Consider the following 21579-nt stretch of genomic DNA (forward strand, 5'->3'; position numbering starts at 1 on the left):
ACTATCTAATTCATTTTTAAAAAGGTAATGTGACATTGGTAACAATGCAGTATTAGAACAGAAAAAGAAGTCATTGAACAAGCTTCATTGAACATTCATGCAGAAATCCTAAATTAAACAGAAACCAAAACTATATGTTAAAGGAACATTAGTTAAGAGCCAAAAATTCATAATAGCATTTATTAATAGTAAATACTGTAGCAGTGCTAAGACAGGGAAAATCTAAGTATTCCTTTGTTCACAGCATTTTTTTTCCTATCGCTAAATGTCCTTCCTCATCTATGTTCTACCAAATCCGGCTGAACACTTTTTTTGTGATGTCACCTTAAGATTAGTTAAATCTCCTTTTGTAATTTAGCTTATCAGGTGCACATGAATCGTCAAAAAATTATAAAACTTTAAAGGCAGTCACTGGGAGTTATTTGACTTTATATCTCTCAGAGTATCTTGCAAAAATAGACTCTTAGTAATTATGTGATGATTATTTGTCAGATGCATGTAATGGGCTACTTAAAATTTCTTCCAGACAAAATTCTAAAATAAGTAGACTCTTGTGAATGAAAATACTGAGCATAATGCATGTTACCTGAACTACTTGAATCTGCACAATATTTTACAATATATAAATATTTTATGTACATTTTCCTATTAAGTATTGTTAAATTTGTGAATCGTGTTGTAATCCTCATTTATCAGATGTTAATACTGAGGCTAATGAAGTTAGGTAACTTGCCCTGGTCTTACTAACAAATGGAAAGGCTAGCCTTGAATTTAGGCCTTCTCAAGCCCAGTATCTTGTTTTCTAATGTTATATGACCTACTAAACTTCTTTGTTTAGTGTTCCATGTTTTACATGGAAGTGATAATATTCTGTTGAAGTGATAGCATACGCATGATAGTTACAGATGGTTTTAAAAACCAGAAAGTTATTTAAGAAAGGGAAAATTTAGAAAAATTAGAAAAATTAGAAAAATTCATAGATGAACTATGATTATATCAGGGTTAATGTCTTCATCTCACATAAAAACACAGTTTTCTAGAACAGATTTTTAAAAATTCAGTTTTTCTTTTTGGCAAGTTGAAAATTTTAATGAAAAAGGTAGAAATTTACAGAACACAACTACAAAAAGTATATAATAAATAGGGAAAATTAATTATGAGAAAAAGGATGAGGATTATTGATGTGTTTGAAAAAAACTTGAAAAATTAAAAATGATAGTAAACTGAACTGAAGCAAATCTGGTCTTTTAAAGGAGTTGATTTAGTGTTGTGCAACTTGAGGAATAAAAGCATGATTTCACCAACTTGTAATTTCTATTGTCCTATGTTTGTTTTTCATTTTTCTAGTTTAACTAAAACGTGTTTTTTGGTTTGTTTGTTTTTTAAGTACCAAAGTACCTACTATCTTTGTAGATCTAATGCTACTTTTCAGATGGGTCAGTGCTATAATGACAGTATCCACAAGGTGTCACTGTAACACCATATTTATTTTGGAACCTGCCTTGCATTTCACCCTTTTACTAATTTTTCCATTTGTAGTAAGCTGGACTTCTCAGAGGGAGCCCCCTGGAGGCTGCTGGAGGGAAACTGCCAAGGCTCTATTGGGACTTAGGGGAAGAGTTGAGGGCTGGACCAACAGAGGTACTGATGGGCAATGCTGCCCAGAACTGAGAAATTGGAAGGAATGCTTTTTTCTTCTCTCCTGACCTTTCACCTTCCTTTTAACAGCCCAGTAGGAAGTTAGCTGGCAAGAAAGTCTGGGAAATACAGTTTGTGGAGTCTCAGCACAGAGCACAGTAGAAAAGAATGGCCTTGGAGCTGAGTGAGCGTAAACAAATATACAGCATGAATAAGTCAAGCAACAAGATCATATAAGCATATAAGACCTTATAAGCATATAAGGTGGTTGGAGTTGAAACGTTTTTGGTACTTGGATTATTCAGAAGGAGAATGAAAACACTGATTATCTTTAAACTTTTTTTAAAAGTTAAATATGCACATGGCCATCTCTGGGGTACTTACTATAAGGCTACAATAGACTATGACTTACAAAGCAGATTAAAGGAAAATATGGACTGAAGGGATATAGTCCATCACTCCAGGAGAAGGCAAGAAAAGGGAGAAAGAATTATTTAAAACAACATAGATAAAAAGAACAAAATAAAATACTTGAAATAAATGCAAATATATCAGTAATCACAACCCTCTGATATATGTAATATATAATATATATAATTGCAATATAATAATAATTGTAAGTGTATATGCCCATGAACATAGTTTCAAGTTATATAAAGTAAAAACCAATAGAATTATAAAAGAAACAAGACAAATCCACCATCATATTTTAGAAGTTTAACACACTTCTCTCAGTATTTGATGGATCAAGTGACAAAACATAATTAAGGAAATAGAAGACTTAACAAAATAAAACAAAAACAAAATCAAAAAGCTTAATTTAATGGACATTTACAGAACACTGCTGTCAACCGCAGGAGAATTCTTTTTAAGCACACATTGAGCTTTTATAAAAGTGGAAAATATGTCCATCCATAAAGCAAGTTTCATCAAATATTTAAGATGTGGTGTGGAGGGACCACATTCTCTGACCAATATAATTGAATTACAAGTCTGTAACAAAACAGATAACTAATGTATGTTTAGAAGTTAAAAGCATTTTAAAGCAACTTTTTGCTTGAAGAAGAGATTATAGAAGAGGTTAGAAAATACTTAACCCTGTAAAATAAAAACATTACATCTGAAAACTTGTAGGATGCAGCTAAGGCATTAAAAAGTTGAATCAGTGGTCAAAAATTATCCCTCATAAAATACTCAGCGAGTTTTATTGGCAAGTTCTACAAACATATCAGGAACGGAAAATTCCAATCTTATAACCACTTATAAAAAAGAAACATTCTCTACCTCATTTGGTGAGGATCGTATAATTCTGAAGACAAAACTGGATAAAGATAATATGAGAAAGGAACATTTGACCAATTTCTTGCATGACATCGGTACAATAATCCTAAATAAAATATTAGCAAATCAAATCCATCAAGGTATAGCAGAAATAACAGTTTGACCAAGTTGGAGTATTCAGGGAATGCAATTTTATTGATGTAAGTCACCATGGTAGTATAGTAGGTTAAAGGAGAACAATTTCCTGGTCACTGTAATTTAATTAATTTGTGATACAGGCTCTAACATTAAATATAGAAGGTCATTCCTTAGCCTATAAAGGATACCTAAAGAAAGTGAAATACACACAACAGATAAAAAGATGTACTTATTTTATATACTTTAGAAAGCATTTCTGTCTAAAATTAAGAACAGGACACAATTCCTGCTGCTACCACTTTTATTCAACATTGTAATAAAGACATTAGCCAGAGCAGGAAGACCAGAAAGAGAAATACACATCTAGGAATTAGAATCACAGATTCTATGATTGTTTATGTAGAAACTCAAAAGAATCTAAAGGGAATAGAGCTTAGCCTGGTTCCCAGGTATAAGATCAACCTAATATGTTGGGTGCATGTATATATCTACATCTGTGTGTAGATCGCTATTTATATATTGGCATCAAATAGAATATTAAAAAGTAAAAATTGTTACCACCAACAACAGTATCAACAAAATAACACACCTAGAAATAAATAAAACAAATGAAGTGTAAGACCGTTTTGTAGAGAATTATAAAACAGTATAAAAAGATATTAAAGCAAGACCTAAATATAAATATAGAGGAGAGATATACAATGTTCAAGAATAGGGACATTCCAAATATAATATAATGATATAAATATATAAAATATAAAATAAATATAATACATATTTTATATATATATTAAGATAGGCAGGGAAAGAGAGAGGGATGGGAGGGTCAGAGGGAGAGGGAGAATCCCAACCATGCTCCATGTGGGGCTCCATCCCATGACCCTGAGAGCCACTTGAACCACCCAGTTGCCCGAAAAATTAAATATATTTTTTAACGTGGAGTCTATTTCATCATAAAGATTAATATTGCGTATGAGAGAAAAATCCGCTTATATGACATAGTCTGTCAGTTTATTAGCAGCCTAAAGACACATTTAATTCTCAGCCAAACCGGGATTGTATTCTGACACAGTGGTTCTCAGAAGTTAGGTATATGTTGCATGGGGAGACAGGGACAAAAATTCCTCTGATTTTCATGGACTGAAGTTGCACAGCAGACAAATATTTTTCTTAAAGATTTATTTATTTATTATAGAGAAAGAGCAGGAGCAGCCAGTGCAGAAGGGAAGGGAGAGTGAATCTCAAGCAGACTCCACACTGAGTGCAGAGCCTGACTTAGGGCTTGATCTCACAACCCAGAGAACATGACCTGAGCCAAAATTGAGAGTTGGACGCTTAACCACCCAGGTACCCCAACAAATATTTATAATAGGCAAAAGTATCTGATACACTTGCATTTTACTTCTTGCGTTTTAATTTTCTGAAGTGCTTTAGATAAATAATATCATGATGTTTTGCCCCCAAATATGTCATATGACATCTCTAAATGATAAGAACATTTTCTATATAAACACAATATCATTGTCTCATGACAAAATTAACATTTCCTATTAACATTAACAATGAACAACATTAGCATTAACAATTTCCTAATAATTATGAATAGTTATAATACCCAGTTTGTATTCAAATTAGTCTAATTATTCTTTATGCATTGCATTTCCCCTTTGTTGTCTTAATTCTGCTAAGATGCAGAATTGTTGCTAATGCTGCTTCCTTGTCCTTTCTCCAGGGTATCAAGAAAGGCCTTTCCTAACCCTCAAAATTGACTTGCTGCCTAATTGTTTAACTTCCCTTCATCTTAATCAGCAATTTCAACTAACCTGCTCTTACCTTGGAGTAAGGGAAAAAATAATTGCTACTTCATAAAATGCAGATGCAGGAAAGTCTTTAAGTATTTTGGTTTTCCTTTCTGGCCTATGTAAGATGCTCAGGTGTTAGTTAAATTCAAATTACTGACACTAATGTGAGCCCTACAATTTGTTGTGAATCACGTGATTATAAGTTCATCATTTCTTATATTTCTTGGTATCCCCTATAGTACGTTGTTCAAATATAGTATGTTGTTCAAATACTTGTTAATAGATTGATACTGTCAAAATATAAATTCTGATTTTTGGAGTACTTAGCATACTTAGTCAAATGTGAAGATATTTTAGAAAAATCTTCACAGGTTTTCAGATCCAGTTTTTTGTACTCATTCCCTCACTTCTCCCATCTCCTCATCATCTCAGTATTGGTGTAAAACCTCTTCCCAGAATGAAATGACATAAAGTAAGCCACATGATCTTTTGCTTAATTAAAACCACAGGAATAGATCTGGGAAAATAAGCCAGTTTCTAAGCAGGTATTTGGAAGGTCTACCTTGAGATCTCTGGTTGATTGGTCATGCTGGAGGCAGGATGGTTCTTACTGTATCTATCTTTTAGAAGCTAATGCTTTTATGTTAACGGTACACATTACTGTCTCCTCCCACAGTCTATCTAATGAGTTTTGCTTTTATTTATTTTTAACAAAAAAAATTATTCATCTAAATAAACACAAAAGTCACCATTAAAAATTAATTTAAATCATATATGAACAATTTCACTAGTGCATCTCTAGCATTTGGCAACTTGTTTGTATGGAGTTTATTTCTTTTGTACTTTTGTCTTGCTAAATCGGAGAAATGACTTATTTTATTCTGTTTTTAAGTAGCTCAACTGCAGAATTCTATGGAAACTTCAGAATTACAGTCGATAGGTATATCTTTTCATTTATTCAATAAAATATTTTTTAAACATATTATGTGTAAAATATTCCCAGGGATACAGAGTTATTAGGGTAATTAGGGTCACCCATGATTTCCATATTGCCAAATCCAATGATCAGCCTCCCTCATATTGGACATATATAGTCATAGTCATCAGTCCTTCCTACTTGACCCACTTTCTTCATTGGCCTCCAGATCTCCACTCTTTCAAGATTGTCCGCCTACCTCAATCTCCTTTACTGGACCTTGCTCATCTTCTCACCATCTAAAGTTAGGATGCATCATGTCTGTCATTAGAGCTGATTTCTTCTCACTCACATCTCAGGTGACTCCTTTAATCCCATTACACAATTGACATGTCCAAAAGGAAAGTTCCTCCCTCCAAACCTGTTCCTCCCACACCTGACCATGCCTGATTTGTTCACACAAGGTACCACACTCTGCATTTGTTTAAATTTCTTGATCTGGTGTCACATCTTCCTTGTTGTTGATTTATTGAAAAGATTGGGTTACGTGTCCTGTAGAATGTTCCACATTCTGGATTTGTCTCTGTGTTTTCTGTTGGTGACATTCAACTTGTTGCTCTATCCCTTGTATTTCTTGTTAACTGAAGTTGGTTCTCAATGCTTGGTGAGATGCAGGTTCAACTCTGTTGGCAAGCATTTGTGGTGCTGGTGCTTCGTAGAAAGCACATGGTGCTAGTGTCTAGGCGTCACACTTTTGTGATGCTAACATGCTACAATTACCCATCAACTTTGCGTTTAGAAATTTCATCTACTGATGAAAGCTTCCTGAATTATTTCATTAGGCAAAATGGTGATTTTCTAGTTATTTTTTTCATTTTCTTTAACTGGATTTTTTTCTGTGGAAAAGAACTTTATGTCATTCAACTAGGGCTATTTAGTTACTGGGTAGAACAGAGAAGGCAGGGTAAATGCCTAATTCTTTTCTTTCTACTGCCAATTTTCAAAGTAAGGAAATATTTAAAAATCAGTGGTGACCAACTAGATCTTTGTATGTGTATGCATTGGGGATTTTTTATTTTTAAGTGACGGAATGAAATCATGAATTCTAATTAATTAATTTCAGTTACTGTTGTTTTTCATTGTTAGCATGTTTTTGCCAATGAGATTCTTGCCTTTTATTTGTTCCTGCTTGTTGATGTTTGCTTCTGATATATCCCGTTACTCTTTGATTGTCTCCTTCTTTTCTGGCATACCTTGCCACAAACTCTTTTAATGCATTTTCTTCTCCAAATCTAGCATCAGAATTCTTCCATAAAGCTGTGGTTCCTTTTAGTGGGAAATGCTGCTTAGATACCAGAATGTGGTCACTGGAGGCTCTCTTGTTTTTGGGTGGCCACCGTTCTCAAGATCTTTGCAGTTGTAGAACTAAAGAATACATACTTTGAAAAGAAAAATAATGAAATAATACTGATATTGAATATCAGTATTCCATTCAAATTTAACATCGTAGAATTTTCATTTAATTTCTTTAAATTCTTTTACACTAATAATTTTGGTTCTTAACATCATTGAACTATTTTTTGATTTATCTTCATGCGTAAATGTATGTGTGTATTTGTACGTGTACTAGTTCCAAATTCATAATACTGTTGCTAAAAGATGCTGAATTAAGTTTAAGATTAATTGAAGCTCTGTTTTTAATTAGAACACATTCCACTGAAGACATGCACTCAACGTCCTCAAAAACCGCTTGAAATAAACCTATTTCTTGTGTTATAATGTCATTATTTTGATATATTGATAAGTTTGTTGTCATTTGTTTTAACTTTTGGAGGTGAAGTGTGGTTTTAGAATAGCTTCTTCAGCATAATCACTTAACAATTTGTTAGAAATATAAATTCTCAGGCCCGTCTTGAACTTCTAAATCAGAAATTTTGGGAGTCAGGCTCTGAAGGGGAATTTTATATAATATCTGAGGACCACTGACCTTGTGATAACCATTTTTATCAGTTTCTCTTTTTGCAAATACAAAAGAATTATGTATATATTAATTATCTCCTTTTTTCTTATCCAGATGTTATCATACTATGTATTGAAAAGATATATTTTTCATATGTCATTTTTTAAAGTTTTTATTTTAATTCCAGGTAGTTATCATACCGTGTTATATTCGTTTCTTAATATGTCATTTTTTATTTTTGTGGGAATATTTTGGAGGTAGATTCCTGGAAGTGAAACCGCTAGATAGATTGCTAGTCTTTTTTTTTTTTTTTTTTTTTTTTTTGAGATCTTATCAAATTCCTTTGGCTGGGAATTTAGCTGTTTGTTAGAACCTTGCCAGTCGAGGACGTTGGCAGACTTTGGGATGTTTGCCAATCAGATATATAAGAAATTGTAGTTCATTGTCGTTTTCATTTGCATTTCCTGAATAAGAGTGAGTTTGGACATCTTTTCATACATTTAGGCACCATTTGCGTTTCTTCTTTTGAGAACGGCTGCTGATACATTTTGCCACTTTTTCCTCAGGTCGTTAGTCTGTTTCTTCTCAGTTTGTAAGAACTCTTAATATATTAAGCATATTAGCCATCTAAGTGCAAATATGTTTTCTCAGTTTACCATTTGTCTTTTACCTTTAGCTTTTACCTTATGTTGTGTCGTGTCATGCCAACATTTTAAGGAAAAGGAACGTGATTAGATTTATCAGTGTTTTCTCTCACAGCTTCTAGATATTGAATTAGTAAGGTTTTCCTCAACTCAGGAGATAAGACAATTCTCCCTTGTTCTCAGTTTTTAACGCTTAAACTTTGATTTATCTTGAATTTTTCCTGGTATGAAGTACTGACCTGATTTTATTCTATTTTCCAAATTTATGTCTGGTTGTCTTAACACAATTTATTATAGTTCATCTTTTTCCTCAGCGATTTGAGCTGCCACCTTATCAAATACTGGGTTTCTATACACACTCGAGTCTATTTGTACACTCTCTTTTTTGTTCTATGTGTCTTGTCTGAACCACACTGTTTTAATTATAGTGACTGTAAAATATATCTTAATATCTGGTGATAATTAGGAATACTTTTCATTTTTATTCTATCACTTCTGTGCTAATGTCCTTAGTCTTCTCTGACTTAGATCTTCTCCGGTGACTTCCTGTGAGAACCAGTACTTAAAATAGTTGGTTACTGCTACCTCACCTCTGCTCTTCTTCTCACCATCAATTTCATTTTTTGTCTTATTTTTGATCTTTAGTATTCAAAAGACAAAACATGGTAGTTTTATCTAATTTTAGTCTGTATATTTTTAAGTACAATTAAACGACTATTATTTGGCTTATCAGCTTCAGGAAATATCCTTAGCTTCCATTTTCTTTGATTGGGTATCATAAAAGGTATAGCTGGGAAGTTCATACCTACTATCTTCCTTATGTTCTTTTCTTTCCCTTCCCATTTTTGCTAATTGTATGGATTATTTACAGATCGTCAGAACATTTGGAATTTATACACTACTTTGTCCCCCTTATCTTTTAGTCTTTGTTCTACAGGTGAATATATTCAGTGCTTGTCTGTCAGCCTTATGCTCAAGCTTCTTCAATCCTCTTGTGCTGGATTGTTTTCTAGTTTCTTCTTTGGGAAGAGCTTTCGTGTGTTTACAGCTCTTTATTTATGGCCTTTACTTTTTTTGTGGGGTGGGGTGAGAGAGAGTGAGAGAGGTGGGAGGAGCAGAGGGAGAGGAGAGAGAGAATCTTAAGAGGCTCCACTCCATGCCCAGGGTGGAGCCTGAAGAGTGCTGGATCGTGACCCTGAGATCATGACCTGAGCTGAAATCAAGCGTCCCATGCTAAAGCTTAATCGCTCAACCAACTGAGCCACTCAGGCACCCCTGTGGCCTTTACATTTGAAGAGCAGTTTGACAAGATGTAAATCCTTAGCTCCCATTTTCTTTCATTGAGTATCTTAAAGTTGTTGCTCCAGTGTTTTCTACCTTAAAATGTTGCTGCTTAGAAAATGGATGACAGAGGTGCCTGGGTGGCTCAGCTGGTTAAGTGTGTGTGTTCAGCTCAGGTCATGATCCCAGGGTCCTGGGATCCAGCCCCACATCAGGCTCTCTGCTCAGCAGGGAGTCTGCTTCTCCCTCTGCCTCTGCCTCTCCCCCTCCTTGTTCTCTCTTTGTGTCAAATAAATAAATAAAATCTTTAAGAAAAAAAAAAGGGATGACAATCTGATTCTCATTGTTCCTGACTACCTAAAGATTTTTTTCATTATCCTTGAAGTTTAAAAATTTTACTAAGATATGTCCAATAAAGTATATCATTTACAGATTAATATAGCATTTCTCCTTGATACGTAGATCCAAGACTTTCTAAATTCAGAAAAACTCTTTTTTTAAGGAAATTTTTTTGAATTACAATCATAAGTATCTTATTTGTTCCATTTCCTAGATGTTATCTTACAGTTCTCCATTTGCATTTATACTATATCTCCTTTGTTTGCTGGCTATTTCTAGTACTTTCTCCTAAATCTTAACAACAGTAACAACAGCAACAACAACTTTATCTGTGTTTGAGTTCCTTCACTTTTCCCTTTCTATGCATTTATGGCATCTATATGTGTATTCTTTTTAATTTAGTTTTTATTTCTCATTTTTTGCTCTCTTTTCCCAATTCTTTCTCGACATCAGTCACTTCTCATTTTCTATCTTTCCATAACTTTTGGTGTACAACTCCTGGGTATAAGGAATGCTACAATTCTTTAATTCTTTAAATTGGAATAACTCTTCATGGGACTACTGCTCAACTAGCCAACAGAAGATTCAATTTAGGTAACTCTTTGTGGCTTATGCTCCCTCACTTTGTTGTCAAAGCAGAATATGATCATTGCTTGTGGCCAGAAGATGGGGAGGGGTCTGCTCCTGTGCCCAGGGTGATTGGCATCTTTATTCTGTGCCTCAGCACATTTAGCCCCTCTCTGAGACCATCCGTCTAATAATTTTCGGTGAAATAGAAATATGTATTTTTCCTTTGTGTGTTTTGCAGGATATTTTATGTCTTTAAATCTTTAGGAACACATGTTTTCTTCTGTTTTATGGGAAAGGGAGTGGAGCTTGGGAAAGTTGATGCCACCTCCAGTAGCACTTTCCCAACACACTCTGTTTCGTGCGTCTTGGTTTATTTATGCCTGTCTTCTCTTAATATACTAGTTAGTGAAACTAATTGTTAAAGGGTTTATTTCAGTGTCAGACACAATGCATGTTATGATTTTTAAGATGCATTCTAATAAAAATAATTGACTTTGTGACTTTTCATCCACTGATGCTTTGTCAGTTAGGTCCTCCAAGAAGCAGACAGCAAAGTAGAACAAGAGATACATTAGAGGATATGCCTGAAGGATAAGGCAGGAGGGAGCCTTCCTACTGCAGTGCAGGTCTTACACCTGTGAAAGGTGAAAGTGAGGGAAAGATCAGGGAGGAAGAGTTTCAGATCCTGGTGCAGTTGTGAAAGACTCATGGGGTAGGGCAATGGGAAATACTCAAACAAAACTTGCCCATTAGAGAAATCTTACACGAAGCAGTCATTGCTGGCATCCAGTCCCCCTGTCATGCACAGTCGTGGGCCGGGAGCAGCCCAAGTTCAACGTGGATCGTGGATTGAGTGGATGAGGTGCTGTATCCCAAGATGTGGCAGTTGGAGGCTGTCAATCAGCAGGTTCTCTTGAAGGGCCATGGGATGGGTCATCTCTATGGCTGCCACCGATGCTACTTGATATATTTAGCCAGATAAAAAGAAACACTTTTACAGTAAATTTCTTTTATATTACAGCAGTTTGACAAAGTCTTCTTCATATGGGGAAAAGATTCCAACAGAGATTAATTAAGTACAACCTTTGTTGCTGGATATTCCTCAAGTGTCTGCTAAGACTCTAATATTATTTTAATTAGAGAATGTAAAAGGAGTTAAAATATCATTTATCATTATTTAACATTCTAATAATCATAGGCAATCTAAATACACCATTAGATCGTATAATGCTGTTCTTTTAGTCTTGTCATTTTTCTAAAGGTAAAGTACTCATCACTGACTGAGAAGTCCAGAATCAGTAGCTGGATATACCTGTTTCTGATCAGTCTGTCCTTTTGACCGTTTTGATTTTGATCTCTAGCCAATTTGTTTTCAATGGAGTCATGTGCTTCCAAAAGGACCAAAAAAACTCCGAGCCTGGGAATCAGGTCATCTCTGGTCTAATTCTGCTTTGTTACAATGTAGCTATGTGACCTTGCAGAAATTACTTCATCCCCTTGGGCTTCAGTTTCCACATCTGTGAAATGAGTTTATTAGATTAGATAATCTCTAGGCTTCATCTAGCCTATGAAATATTTCAGTTGAAGTTGGAGGTTATGGATAAAATATTTCTATATTTGTTATCAAAAACTAAAATAAAGGCATGGAAGCTATATTTAGGAAGTGTGTGGACAGCATGCATGTTGGCAAATGCAATTAATATTTAAAACAATCTTCCAGGCCAGAAGAATAGGTTATTTTCTACTAAATAAACTTTAAAAAGGATAGGGTAGATTGTTTGTTTTTTAAAAATAAACCTTTTATTTTAGAACAGTTTTAGATTTACAGAATTATAGCAAAGATAGTAGAGAGTGCTTATTTGCTTTTGCTTTACACTTAAGTTTAAAAATATTTGTGGCGATCAGTGTTGGGTGGTCGGTATTGGTGGTGGAGGGGGCTGAGGTGGGGCTACTGGAGCAGATTATGGAGAGACTGGGCTTCACATTTTCTATGAAAAGAATTTAGGCATGTTATTGACTATCAAAAAAACCCCTCACAACAACCACCTAATGCAAGCTTACCTACATTACTAGAGACCTACATTAATGATCCAGAATAAGGAAGAGATGATCATATTGTCCTCCAGCCGGGCTACACCTCATCTAGAGTTCTGTTTTTGGTTCAGGAACATTTGTACGAGGCCAAGAGATGAGGGAGCCGCCGATGGAAGACGCGAAAGTTATTATCTAAGAGGAAAGACTGGATAAGCTGGATGAAGTTTAGCCTTAACAAGAGAAGACTTAGCAGAAACATGCAACTAATTCCTTTCAAACTTAAATTTATTTTAAAAAATTCGGTAGACTACTCATATAATGAAAAAATCAAAATGATATAAGAAATAGCAGTGCTTCTACTTGTGTTTCTGCCCTGTCCCCCATCCTGTATAGGTGTGATTTTTTTTTTAAATTCATTTCTTTTGAATCCTTCCACTGTGTTTCTTTAGGCAATCACAAGCAAGTACACATATACAGAAGGAATCAAACGACGTGCGTTAGTTTACACCTTGAGTTTTTTTACTTAATATATTTTGGAGATCTTTCCATATATATATGAAGAAGTGACTCATTTGTTTTAAACAGCTGTATAGAATTCTGTTCTGTGAAAGCATCACAGGAAACTTAACCCGTTACAAAAATCAATGTTTGAATTCTTTCCCATGTTCTGTTTATACCATGTTATTCATGAAAAAACAAGAAAAAAAAAGAGCAGCAATACATATTTTTCACCTTGAATTCTTGCAGGCATATTTATAGGATAAATTCTTGTGAGTGGGGCCCCTGGGTTCAAACTTAACTATACATTTTTATTTATGTATTTATTCATCTGAAGATTTTATTTTTTGAGAGAGAGATAGTGAGAGAGGGAGCACAAGGGGTGTAGGGGCAGAGTGTGAAGCAGACTCATAGCTGAGCAGGGAGCCTAATGGGGGGCTGCATCCCAGGACCCCAGGATCATAACCTGAGCCAAGGCAGATACTTAACTGACAGAGTCACCCAGGCGCCCCAACTATGCATTTTTAATCTTGAAAGATACTGCCTAATTGGTGTCCACGGGGGTGGTTCCAGTTTGCACATTCAAAAGCAGTATATGAGAATACACGTCTTCACGGCCTCTGTGCTCAAACTCTTAGATCTTTGCCCACTTGCTAGGTGAGAAATGGCATCTCAGTGTAGTTTGAGTTTTCATGCATCTGTTTATAAATGTTGGAGAATATTTTTCGTATGTTGGAGAGCCATTTTCCCCCTTTGAACTCTCTGTTCACGCCCTCTGCACAGTTTTGAACTGCATTGTGTAACGGCTGTTGGTGTCGTACCCTCCCCCTGCTGGCATTCACCTCTACGGACTGAAAGCTGCTTGCGTGAACACCTGTGACACTTTGCCTGCAGGTGGTTCTTCTAGCCACAATGCTATATGGGGCAAGTGTATAGTAAAAATCAGAAGAGCCAGAAGTTAATGCCCTAGCAGCTTCTTTTATCCAATAACAAACAGGGATTTGGTGCATAAAACCCCCATCTTCCTTTCCCCTTGATAGGGATAAATCTGAGGTTTATTTAATACTGTCTTCCAGAGTTGCCAGTGGAGTTGCACCCACAGTGGAAACTGGCTTGAAAACCCACACTTTATTCCTTCTCTGCCCTACTTTCCTACTCCATTCCCAGTACTTAATGATTTTGTTTCTAAAGTAAACCATGTGCAGTAGAATCCTTGCCTCAGCATTGTCTTCTGGAGGAACCCAAGCCAGATCATTAGTCCTTCTTGAGTGCTACTCCAAGTGTGGCCTGCAGATGGCGCTGGTTTGTGACCTGCTTGTTACCAGTCTGATAAATTAAGAAATTGAGCTTGAAACTTTAGAACCTTTCGGGTTGTCTGGGTTGTAGAGTCAGTTAAGCGTCCTACTCTTGGTTTTGGCTCACACAATATTTAAGCATGTGATCTGTGGTGTGTTGGCAAAAAAACAAAAACCAAAAATCTGGCCTTTACCTCAGGTAGTTAGAAAGGCACTATTTTACATCATGGTACTAAGAACAATGGGTAGAGAAGTACTAGAGAAATTTTGATTACATGTAAGGGAATTGTCTAATTGCCCAGGGTGCCTAAAACAGGAAGAGATTTCCATGTTGGCGGCAATCAACACTCTTATGAGGAGAGTGGCTGGCTGGTTGGCTGTTGAGACGGAAGAATCCTGTGCTTGGTGGCACAGCTCTTCCATTTCAACAGATTCTGCCACTCTGTCTTAACAAATTTGAGCAGTAACTCTGTCATTCTTCTTCTCTCTCTTTTTAATTTAATTTTAATTTTAATTTAATTTCCTTTCCCTAAGGTTTTTTTTTTCTTCTTTTCTTTCTCCAGTTGTTTCTTTTTCTTCTCTTTCCTTATGAGAAAGGATTAGTAAAAATGGAATTAATATGCTGGTTGTGTTCCTTAAAAACCTGTTTACTGTCTAAAAATTATAGGGAAAAGTTTAATTCTAGTTGATCCTGTTTTTATAGGTTCTGGTGTACTGTGAGTTCCACTCCCACAGCTCTTCATAATTTACAAACTGAGAAACTGTCAACTAGGTAATGGTACTGGATCTTTTTTTTTTTCTTTAAGTAAAGTTTCTCAACTGGTATTAAATACTAAGTGGAAAGTGTTATGAGATTTCCTAGGTGAGTCACTGAATCTGAAGAACAAATACGTTCACTCAGTGCATAAAGCACTAGGGTGAAACCAGAGAGAAAGAAAACATTTGTCTTTGAGCTCCTGGAAAAGAGCTCTGCTGTCCTCAGCTTCTCTAAGTCCTCAGGTCAAGGGTTTTGCCGGCCTCCAGCTGAACCCAGCCCTCTCTGATGCGTAGGACAGGTTGTCATCAGACTGGAACGGGAAGATGAACACAGAAGTTGCAACAGAGTTGAACTCGATGCCGAAACTGCGAATTGCAGGTCACTACAATCTTATAAAATGCACTAAAATCAACACTAGACAGTCCATCCAGCCTTGATATATGGATTCGAAGGCACGTTTTGGAGGACAGCTTGATTGTCCTCCATTATACTGTGGCGTTGAAAGGGAGTGGCCCTGGAGGCACACTGTCTCCAGTTCAAATTCCAGCTCTGCCTCTTAGCAAGCCAGGCACTCAATGTTTTAAGACTCAGGGTATTTCTTTTTTCTCTGAGAAATGGGGATAACATGAGTACTTCAGAGATCTGGTATGAGGATTAAATAAGATTCGGTATGTGAGGTTTAGCACAGGCTCCGTCCATCGGATCATGGAACAAACATTATTGGACACCTTGCAGGATCTGCTTGAAGCAGGAAACATGTGGAACTGGGTGCTTCTGTCTTGTTAGGCTAGGGCAGGGGCACACTGTTCTGCTCATCCTCCTTCCTCATTTCTCTAACATCTATTCCTTTCCCTTTCACTCTTGATCCTGCTCCTCCTCATTGTAGTCTTCTTACTTCCTCTTATGTGTGAATTCAGGGGACTTCGGAGGGAATTGCACTGTGTGCAGCTATCGATGTGATGTGTCTATGAGAGGAGGTGAGTTCAGGAGCCTCCCGACTTGCCATCTTGGCCCGGAACGCTCAGGAAAGGCAGTGCCTAGGAGAGTAACTAACAGTCTCTGCTCCTAAACTCTCCTGAACAAATCTTCAGAAGCGTAGAGGATTTTTCTACATTGTCATTTTAACTCATTATAGAGAACTGGATTAGGATCCTGAAAGGGTATGTTTGGAGAGTGAGTGTGAAATGGGCAGGTGGTGTGGATACTGGTTTAGGGGATGGAGAATAAAACCAGCACCTTGACTGCCATTCCACCTTCACTTTGGGAGAAGGTCCAGAATCTTTTGGTTTCCTAGGCGTAAAATTCATTATACACTTTCATCATTATCATGGCTCGTTTGTGGTCCCTGAACAATTAGTGCATGAGGAGTTTTTAGTGCAATTTCTAACTGAAGTAGCTTTTGAATAGGGGCTTTTCTATTTGTTTCTAGCTTACTCCAGGTTGCTAGCCTCTATTTATTTATCCATTTTTATCTTGCTTTTGAAAGAGTGATCATGCCCATCAGGCTGCACTGTCCAGTTGTGCAAGACATTTAATGTCTGGTCTATAGGCTGAGATCTAACCTGAAGTCAGTCCATTAGTGACGTCATTAGCCCTGTCCTGGTAATATCTACCTGGAGGAAGGAAAGAATTTTTTTTTTTCTACTTCTTACCAAAGTCCAGTGTGGGATCATATACCCCTACCCCGTTTGACCAGATGATGCTCTCCCCTCTCTGAGGGAAAAAGTGAAACACAGAGTGCACCCACTGCTGAGCTCAAGCATATACTGCACGAGCTGCAAATCTGTTAATGTGCTTTTAAGCTCATGTACTGTCTCTCCTTTTCCTTATGCCTGAAGGGAGGTATTTTTACTTCCAGATACTGCAACTACTGTGATTTAAAACCTTTTAATCATTTTTTTTCTTTTTGGAATGTTGGTGAGTCAAAACCGGAATTAAACATAACTGGAACATATTTTTAAAATAGCATTTAATGAGTACAAATTTACAAAAGCAGTCATCCCTTACCATGGGGAAAACATACAAAAATAAAAGGTCTGTGAGCTTAAAAATTTTCCAAGAATACAGTGCAGTTTAGTCTAACTTTTTAAAAATTTTTTTATAGAGAACAGGTTGGACCTGTTAAAAGGTATACAGTTCACTATTTCCATCTGTTCCAAACTCATTCTTTCCAACCCTAGGTAAACTGGAGGAGTCAGCTGTGTTAGGAGGATCAAGTTGGTTTGATGGTTTGGGGAGGAAGGAGGTTGAGAAGGACAAGGGGAGGAAATTGGCTTCTCTGGTCCACTGGTGGGGCTTGGAGCCATAGTGGTTGAGGCTAGGGTCAGGCTTGCCAAGGTCTTGTTATACCAAAACCATAATATATACATATTCTTCTAGTTCTGGCGTCATGGATAGCTTTTATTAACTACCCAGGCGGAACGTTTTTACTAGGGTTATAAAGTAGAGTTTTACTCTAGGTAGTCTTATTTATTTATTTATTTACCCAAGTATGGCATTTTCTATTTTTAATGGTGAACTATGGCCCAATAAAAACTCGTTACCAAAGAGCATGATTAACCCCAGAGGCTTTCTTTACATCAACCTGGGTAGTATTTAATTTTGAAGCAACCATTCTCTAGACAATGAGCAGGCTTCAACCCTGGAACACTTGGCTCTTTTGCACAAAATGGAGTGGATGAGTAGTGACATTTTCCCTGTCTTTCCCGCTGATGCTCTACGGTCAACACTATACATCACAGCTCTGCTCAGTTTTCCAGGGTTTTGTTTTTTTTTTTGTAACCTTGCTTAGGTGGATCAAGGATAAATTAATGGAACATGTGTTCTGTGTACCTTCTCAGTGAACACAAACTGATATAAAAAACAAAATTTATAAAAGTTATGATGAAACCAACACCCTCCTCCAATGCCAATGGTATTGACGGGGTCAGTTTAGAAATAATTTGGCAATATATATCAAGTGCTATTAAGAGTTTCTTAATTTTGTAATCCCAGTTCTTGGCAAGTATTCCAAAAAAATAATTGAAAATATGGAAAAAAGTAATAAGTGCTAAGATATTCTCTGAAATGTTATTTGTTTTAGTAAAAAACATATATAATCTACATGTTTAATTAATGCAGTGGTTAAATAAATGCCCATTTGATGTAATATATTGCAGCAACTAATAATATATGCATACCATGTAAGAGAATGAAACCACTGATATATTAAGTGAAAAAGGAAGGATGTAAAATTGAATATATAGTATAGATGAAACTATTTTCAAAAAGTTTTGTAGAGAAATATCCTGGATGGTGGGTGATGTTTTAATATATTTTAATCATTTCGCATCATGTAGAATATATGATAATAAAAGTTAAAAAAAAAAAAAGAAAAATAGATGGCCTTTATAGAGCAGGCAGAAAAATGTCAACCTGAAAGCCTTTGGTTATTTCAGTTTGTGGGAAGAGGGTGCATGAGGCTCCTTCCAGCTCCATGCATGAGCCAGGAAGGCTAATCCTGCTGAAGGTCATCTTGGAAATGGCACTATCAGCACGAAAAACAAAGAAAACCATCCTTCATTCCAGCAAAGATTTGAGAAGGAACCAAGTCTCATATTTCAGCTACAGTTCACACTTTTCTACTCTAGGATTTTATATAATTCTCTCTCATCTATGCATTAGTCAAACTTATACTTTCATTATTCATTTAATTTCACTGCTTAAAATTATAATAAGCACTGAAAATTTATAGAAGCCACTTTTTTTTATACTTGAAATCCATTTCATAGATGATTAGTATTGAACAATATTTGGAATATACTATTCACAAAGCATACCACCATACCTAAATCATACAAACCTAGTATAGTGCAACTTTACAAAATTTATTTAGCTTGCTATCTAAAATTCTGGCTTATTTCAACTTTTTGTGCAAGGGCTTTTATCAACCCTTCCTTGCTTATTGTACGTTGAAAAAAATCCAAGTGGATATCTCTCCATTTGAACTCAATCTTCTCTACACCTATTCCTTGTAGAGGAAGGATCTTACGACAATGGTAATAGATTTGCATATATTCAACCCATGGTTACTTCCCATCAGTGGTGATATTTTTGTTGTGTTATGAAATAGTTGTCCACAGTACACATCCATGTTGGCAAAAGCAAAATCAAAGAGCACATTTAACTATAGAATTCACTATGGCTCTACTTAGGATCACCTTCACTTAAAAAGAACAGTAAGAAAAATTCTCATTTCTTTTACTTCATTTGGCCCTCCTTTTCAGACATACCTCAGAAAGCCTTTATCAGTGACCACCATCTTACTGTTTTGTTTTTCATTGCACTCAGCCCTTGAATCACAGAAGGAAGTTGCATGTATTTCCCCTGGATTTTGTAAGACATTAGGTCATGCATGTTGACCATAACAAAAAAACATTTTAGTGTGAAACCACAAAGCTCACTGTGATCTCAGCCCGCTGCCTCTGGGAAGAGAGGCAGGGGCCTACATAGATTCATCACTAACCTTGAGATTAAGTGGTATTCTATTCCTATCTGTCAATTTCTCAAAGTCAGGCAAGAGTTCCTTCTCTGTTAACAAATTTCAGGCCGTTGGCGGGGGGGGGGGGGGGGAGAAAAATGCTTTCTTAACTGTGCCCATTACATAGTCTTCTCTAAATATACAATACTATAGTTGAGAATCCAGGTGAATTGAACTTTGCTTTAAATATTGTCCATTTGATGTTGGCTTTGAGTTCCTCTCCCAGCCCTGGCGAATTTGTGTAAGGATCTTGTCTATACATGGCAGGATGAGGATGAACTTGATCACCAGCACGGTGCAGGGAATGATCAGTGCTATCACATAGGCTGAAGGAAGATACCATCTGAGACTTGAAGGACTGAGGAATCTCTTTCCGCCATACACCATAGTGTGGGCTGTGCACAAGATCAGGGTCATATAACCCAGTTTGGACTACATAAGTAAGAAAAAATGTATATACATTAACACCATATTTACATTTTAAAGTGAAACACTCTAAGCAAATGAAGGATATTTATTACCATCCACAAAACTTTGACATCTGAAATATTTAGAACACTCTGCTAAGTACTGGAGAAGGCATTAGCCCTCCTTTGGGATGATAAATACTGCATTAAAAAAAAAAAAGATTGTGCTTACAAATGATATGGTGGTTTCATCCTTCTAAAAATTTTTATTCTTGAAGTATAGTTGGCATACAACATTGTATTAGTTTCAGGTGTACAACATCTTGATTCGACAGTTCTATACATTTTGTACTGCTCACCATGATAAGTGTAGGCACTTGCTGTCACCATACAATGTTATTACACTATTATTGACTATATTCTCTGTGCTGTACTATTACTCCAGGGATTGGCAACACAGGTGAAGGGGATTAAGTGGTGGCTTCATCTTAACCTGGCTGGATGGGAAAGTTTGCTAAGAGTAAACTCTTCTGGGTTAGAATAAATAATGCATCTTGGCTTCTTCCCCACTGGTAAAACTCTTTCCTTGATCAACTTTTCTGGAGGCCAGAGATGAATAAGACACAGTATGTCCTCAAGAAATACCACATTAGTTTATGTTACTGACTAAAAGAAGATGCTAGCAAATTTCTATTGCGATAAAGAACAATTAGCAAACTTTACTTTTGTTTGCTTGTTTTGGCCTAAATTCTAAAGCTCAATGTTTATTTCTGTCTTAATGCCTTGACTAAAGGTGTTAACATGAGAAAATGTTGACTGCATTTGTTCTCTGGGAGAAACTGCAAGACTTTTGAAATTCGGAGAGTTTTATAAAATTGAAATCTCAGTTACTAATGGTCTTTTCTATTATTATACTGGTTCACAAGAAGCATGCATCAGAGTAATCTGGAAGGCTTGTTAAAACACATTGTTGGGTCACACCTCCAGAGTTTCTGATTCGTTAGGTCTAGGTGGAGCGCAGGGACTTGTGTCTCTAATAAGATCCCAGGTGATGCTGAGGTTCTAGGTACCACACTTTGAGTACTACTTGTCCATAACAATAGTAACTAACTGCCTTTAGTGAAGTGTCTGGTGGTTGATATGTGGGAAACAATTTCCCTCTTATAGACCAGCGTTGAGTCCGGCATGATAACAATCTAATGCAGTTTGCTTTGATGGTTTTAAACTTGAGTTTAATATACGCCTTTTTGTATCAATATGTCTGTATGCTAAGGTTGATATTCAGAAGTAGAAATTTTGTCTTTGGGTTTCTCTTCATGTTGCGTCTAGCACATCCCTACATACAAAGTTTAATAGTGTTGGTATTTTTTACTCTCTACTCTTACCTGTGGCTCTGGGAGTAGGCAGTGGTCTTGGCAAGTGATGCCTAGCTAGGAAACAAAACTATTATGGTTTGCCTTTTGGTACCAGAGTTTAGCATTTTCTCACTTGAACTTGGTA

The 21579-nt window shown here is 36.2% G+C and overlaps 1 protein-coding gene across 9 annotated transcripts in view; it reads right to left on the minus strand.

Moving 5' to 3' along the window:
• Positions 1-5346: 5346 nt before the first annotated feature.
• STEAP4 (STEAP4 metalloreductase) overlaps positions 5347-21579 on the minus strand; it is a 36636-nt gene continuing 20403 nt past the window's right edge. Inside the window, exons 5-7 of one of the 9 annotated variants that reach the window (XR_004627466.1) lie at positions 12651-12795; positions 11334-11529; positions 5347-11204 (exon numbers count right to left, since the gene is read on the minus strand). Coding sequence is in view for 3 of the 9 variants with exons in the window: in XM_011236958.3 (XP_011235260.2) it covers positions 19820-20104 (285 nt within the window). In the remaining 6 variants the exon portion in view is untranslated. Of the gene's footprint in view, positions 11530-11881; positions 12087-12164; positions 12796-17105; positions 20105-21579 lie in introns of those variants that run through there. The other 8 variants (XR_004627461.1, XR_004627462.1, XR_004627463.1 and 5 more) reach the window with 8 other exon arrangements.

Source organism: Ailuropoda melanoleuca, chromosome 1 (assembly GCF_002007445.2).
Source record: "Ailuropoda melanoleuca isolate Jingjing chromosome 1, ASM200744v2, whole genome shotgun sequence".
Lineage (NCBI taxonomy): Eukaryota > Metazoa > Chordata > Mammalia > Carnivora > Ursidae > Ailuropoda > Ailuropoda melanoleuca.